General features: G+C 51.0%; 2 protein-coding genes across 2 annotated transcripts; both read left to right on the top strand.

Moving 5' to 3' along the window:
• Positions 1-597: 597 nt before the first annotated feature.
• V2A60_010018 (5'-methylthioadenosine/S-adenosylhomocysteine nucleosidase family protein) lies at positions 598-2,008 on the top strand (the record flags this gene model as incomplete). The annotated part of the gene is made up of 3 exons (XM_083261279.1): positions 598-1,540; positions 1,591-1,912; positions 1,975-2,008. The coding sequence occupies 3 exons, from the start codon at positions 598-600 to the stop codon at positions 2,006-2,008; spliced, it is 1,299 nt and encodes a 432-aa protein (XP_083117405.1).
• Positions 2,009-3,899: 1,891 nt separating this feature from the next.
• V2A60_010019 (uncharacterized protein) lies at positions 3,900-4,259 on the top strand (the record flags this gene model as incomplete). The annotated part of the gene is made up of 1 exon (XM_083261280.1): positions 3,900-4,259. The coding sequence occupies one exon, from the start codon at positions 3,900-3,902 to the stop codon at positions 4,257-4,259; it is 360 nt and encodes a 119-aa protein (XP_083117406.1).
• Between the last annotated feature and the right edge of the window lie 888 nt (positions 4,260-5,147).

Consider the following 5,147-nt stretch of genomic DNA (forward strand, 5'->3'; position numbering starts at 1 on the left):
GTCAACGTTCAGAAGTTGGGTGTTTTACGGCGTGGCCGCGTCGGGTTCCCGGTGCGCGTTGGAGTACTACGCAGAGGTCGCCGCGGACGGGCCGCCACTGTATTTCGGGGCCGGCGGTATGCTGCCGGTCCCCAACGCCGACTCCCCCGAAGGGGTGTCGAGGGTTGAAATGACGCTCGAACAGGCATGCCCGCCAGAATGCTGGCGGGCGCAATGTGCGTTCAAAGATTCGATGATTCACTGAATTCTGCAATTTTCTCCGGCGTAGAAACCAGGCCAATCGTGCCAGAACACGCAAACCTTCCGCTACAAAGTCGAATAGAAATATTATGTCAGAAAATGAAAGTGCGCTAGCTAGTCTCAACTCGATATAGTACTCAGTTCGAAACAGCTCTACAAGCATGTCTTGCATCCGAAGCTCAAATATGGAAACGAGGATACCCTTGGAAAGGATGCGGGGGGAACGGAACGGGAAATCTTAATTCCGCGCTAATATCATTCCCATCTGGTCTGAACAAAAAGCTGAGCCGTCAACCCAAGCTCCGGCTCCCTGTATTCCACCCCGCTCCTCCACCTTTCTCCTCCACAAGCTAGGCAATGGTGATAGAGCTAGACCCCAAAGTTTACACTATCGCGTGGATTGCGCCGCTGCAGATCGAGGCCCGCGCCGCCGCTTGCATGCTTGATCGCGCGCATGTTGGACGCTTCCCTATGCAGCGCGGTGGCGACTATGTTTACAAGGCTGGCGAGATCTGCGGGCATAATGTCGTCATCGCGACGCTGCCAGCGGGCCAGGAGTATGGGACGGGCTCGGCGGCCGCGCTTGCGAGTCAGGTCAAGAGATTCTTCCCCAACTTCTGGTTCGGACTACTCGTCGGCGTGGCAGCCGGTCTGCCTAGGCTGACGCGACCTTCGCCGCGCGATATCCGACTAGGCGACGTCCTCGTGGCGCTACCCGAGGGAGACAGCGCCGGACTGATCGCGTATGACCTCGGCAAGGAAACCAGCTCAGACGGCTTTCAGTCACTAAGAGGTGGCTATGTTCTGGCGATGACAGAGACAGTTGTAAGGGCAGCCATCGGGAGCATTAAAGAGCAAGCGCCAGACGATGCTGACCTGATTCTCCCATACTACAACAAAATCAGGAATAAGCAGCACACTAGTGGGACTTTTGCGGATCCTGGACAGGATGCAGACCAACTCTACAGGACCGACGCGGGGGGAAAGCTGATTATCGAAAGACGAGAGCCTCGATCGGCCGAGCGACGTACGCGCATCTGGTACGGGTCAATTGGATCTGGAGAGAAGCTGATGAAGAATGCATCGAGGCGAGACGAATTGAGGGATCGGTATAACATAATCGGGCTCGAGATGGAGGCAGCAGGAACGATGAATCGCATTCCTGTCGGTGTGATTCGTGGTGTATGTGACTATGGCGACGAGCATAAGAACAAGGAATGGCAGCCATATGCAGCAGCAATGGCGGCAGCCTACGCTAAGGCTGTGTTAGCGCAGATAGGCCCGTCAAGATCAAGCAGCGGTTCGTGGTTAGTCTCTACTCAGTTGATATCCATATTAAATGATCTCTAGTTTCTTATATCCCATTTCGACGCAATCTTAACTTTGCGGGCCGCCGAACACAGCTAGATCAGCTCGAGCGGATGCTCTTCCGCGAGAAGAGAGAGCGAGTGGCGGTGGTGGGACTTGGGGGCATGGGCAAGACGCAGATAGCGTTAGAACTGGCGTACCGAGTGCAAAACATGGAAGTGGAGGATGTGACGAGTCATTCAGTATTCTGGCTGCCGGCGCAAAGCATGGCGGCTCTTCACAAGGCGGCAGTAGATTTGGTGCAACGGCTCAACATCCAGTGTGGCGATGACGACCCGAAAGAAGCTCTTCGGATATACCTTGAGTCAGATGCGGCAGGTCATTGGCTTTTGGTGGTTGACAATGTTGACGATGCTAACGTACTAGACGGAGTACCCGGCCAATCGACTGGACTGTCTAACTTATTGCCGCAAAGCCGCAAAGGAAGGATTCTCTTAACGACGCGTCAGTTCTCAGTCGCTGTGGACGTCGCAGGCAGCGACGTGATTAAGTTATCGCCCATGACGGTTGATGAGGCATTTTCGCTAATGGGGATACTACTGCTCGAGAAAGACCAGGTTCAGGATGTAGAGAGCACCAAGGAGCTGTTGGAGAAGTTGATGTACTTGCCTTTGACCTTGGCACAGGCGGCGGCATATATGAACAAGAACCGGACACCTATTGTTCGGTACTTGGGACTGTGCCGGTCGGCCGACCAGAATATGATCAATCTTCTTAGCAGGCGGCTCCGTGATAAGACGCATCACAGCCAAGCGCAAGGTGCTGTGGCAACAACATGGATTGTATCATTCGACGCGATTCGCGAGACAGATATAAATGCAGTTTATCTTCTGTCTTTTATTCGGTGGATTGAGTCGAAGGCAATACCGATAAGCATATTACCTACAGTAGGATCCGAGATAGGTCTAGAAGACTCGTTAGGACTATTGTGTGGGTATGGGTTTGTTAGTTGGCGTGAGGACGGCGAGATGCTAGATATGCACAGCTTAGTGCATTTGGTCTTGCAATCGTGGCTTGATCTGGAGATAAATGATTTTTTAATGAAGGAAGATGCGGCAATTGAGCATCTCGATAGGATCTTTCCGTCGGACGAGTGGGAGAAGAGGCTAGTATGGCGGCAGCTCTTGCCGCATGTTCTGTGTCTTATAAAGAACGCCAGGCTGCGAGGAAACAACGTATCGCAAACGTTGTGTCGTAGAGCGGGGCTCTGCCTTCGAGTCGATGGGCGGACTACAGAAACGGTTGAAGTATTTGAGCTTCTTGTGGCTAGTCTGGAGGAGACACTGGCAGAGACTCACCCGTCTCGACTTTCATCGCAGCACGAGCTTACACTAGCATACAAGGACAATGGCCAGATCAAGGAGGCAATTCAGATGTTGGAGTATGTGGTGGCTGTTCGAAAGGAAACACTTGCAGAAACTCATGCAGATCGGCTGGCATCGCAACACGTGCTAGCAGGCGTATACCAGACCAACGGCCAAGTCAAGGAGGCGATTGAGTTACTAGAGCATGTGGTAGCTATTCGAAAGGAGACACTAGCACAGACTCATTCATCGCGACTAGTATCACAGCATTCGCTAGCACTCGCATATAAGGACAACGGCCAAGTTAAGGAGGCAATTAAGATACTAGAGCATGTGGTCGCTATTCAGAAAGAGATACTAGCGGAGACTCACCCACATCGACTAGCTTTAGAGCATGTGCTAGCAGGTACATATAAGGACGACGGCCAGGTTAAGGATGCGATTAAGATACTAGAGCATGTGGTAGCTATTCGAAAAGAGACACTTATAGAGACTCACGCAGATCGATTAGCATCACAGCACTCGCTAGCAAGCGCATACCAGACTAATGGCCAAGTTAAGGAGGCGATTGAGTTACTGGAGCATGTCGTGGCTATTAAGAAAAACACCATGGCAGAGACTCACCCTTATCGGCTAGCTTCAGAGCACATGCTAGCAAGTGCATATAAGGACAATGGCCAAGTCAAGGAGGCGATTAAGCTGCTAGAGTATGTCGTGGCCATCGAGAAAAATACAATGGCAGAGACTCACCCTTATCGGCTGGCTTCAGAGCACGTACTAGCAGGTGCATATAAGGATAACGGCCAAGTTAAGGAGGCGATTAAGATACTAGAACATGTGGTGGCTATTCAGAAGGAAATATCAGCAGAGACTCACCTATCTCGATTAGTATCGCAGTATTCGCTAGCACTTGCATATAAGGATAACGGCTAAGTTAAGGAGGCGATTGAGCTGCTAGAGTATGTCGTGGCTATTGAGAAAAACACAATGGCAGAGACTCACCCTTATCGGCTGGCTTCAGAGCACGTACTAGCAGGTGCATATATGGATAACGGCCAAGTTAAGGAGGCGATTGAGATACTGGAACATGTGGTGGCTATTCGGAAGGAAATATCAGCGGAGACTCACCCATCTCGACTAGCATCGCAGAACTCGCTAGCACTCGCATATAAGGATAATGGCCAAGTCAAGAAGGCGATTGAGATACTAGAGCATGTAGTGGCTATTCGAAAGGAGATACTGGCAGAGACTCATCCGTTGCGACTAGCATCGCAGAACTCGCTAGCACTCGCATATAAGGATAATGGCCAAGTCAAGGAGAGCGGCCAAGTCAAGGAGAGCGATTAAGGTGCAGGAGCATATGATAGCTATTCGGAAGGAGATACTAGCAGAAATTCACTCGTCTAGACTAGCATCGCAGTACGTGCTAGTCCGAGACTTACATAACAAGCGTCGCTTTAGGTAGTGGGGAGAACAAGTCATGCATCATGCCCAAATATCCATTAACACGGCGTTTGTCTTCACACGTTATAGACTTGTTTCCTGGTCAATCTTCAAGCCTTGAAATGAGCCTAGAAGCACATGCTAGTATGTATGCTACTTTAAGGAACAAATTCAACTGCACCTAGAAAGGTTTGCGAAAGGAGGTAGGTGCATCAAGCGGATATAAAATTTCCGTACTAGTAAAGTATATATTGCGCAAACCACCCCAGTTCATACTGTGTGGATCGCTCTATCATCTCGACCGATATTTGGAAAAGCGTCAGGCATTTTTGCCCGCGACTGTATGCTACCCAACTGCCAAGAACTCACCGGGCACAAAGCAGCGGGATGCAAGAAGCCTCGAGTCTGTGCCAGGTGTGCTCGGGAAGGTCACCATCATAGGGACTGCACCGAGATGACGGCCAAGTGTGTACCCTGTGGTGGCCCACACGAATCGTTCAGCAAAATCTGCAGGTTGCTCTATCCCGCTAGGAATGAGTAACACGTTGCGCATCATTCAACTAAACGTCCACAAGCAAGGCGAAATACACGACAGTCTGATGAATGACGAGGAGATTGCTAATGCAGCTGTCGTGGCCATTCAAGAACCGCACGCCCGTCTGATCCAAGGCCGGTTGCTGACAACCCCAATAACACACCACAAGTGGACCAAGCTAGTTCCTACGGTATGCAATACGGCGGGAAGATGGGCGATTCGAAGTATGATGTGGATAAGGAGGGACCTTGAGGTGG

Source organism: Cordyceps javanica, chromosome 7 (assembly GCF_051103115.1).
Source record: "Cordyceps javanica chromosome 7, complete sequence".
Classification (NCBI taxonomy): Eukaryota; Fungi; Ascomycota; class Sordariomycetes; order Hypocreales; family Cordycipitaceae; genus Cordyceps; species Cordyceps javanica.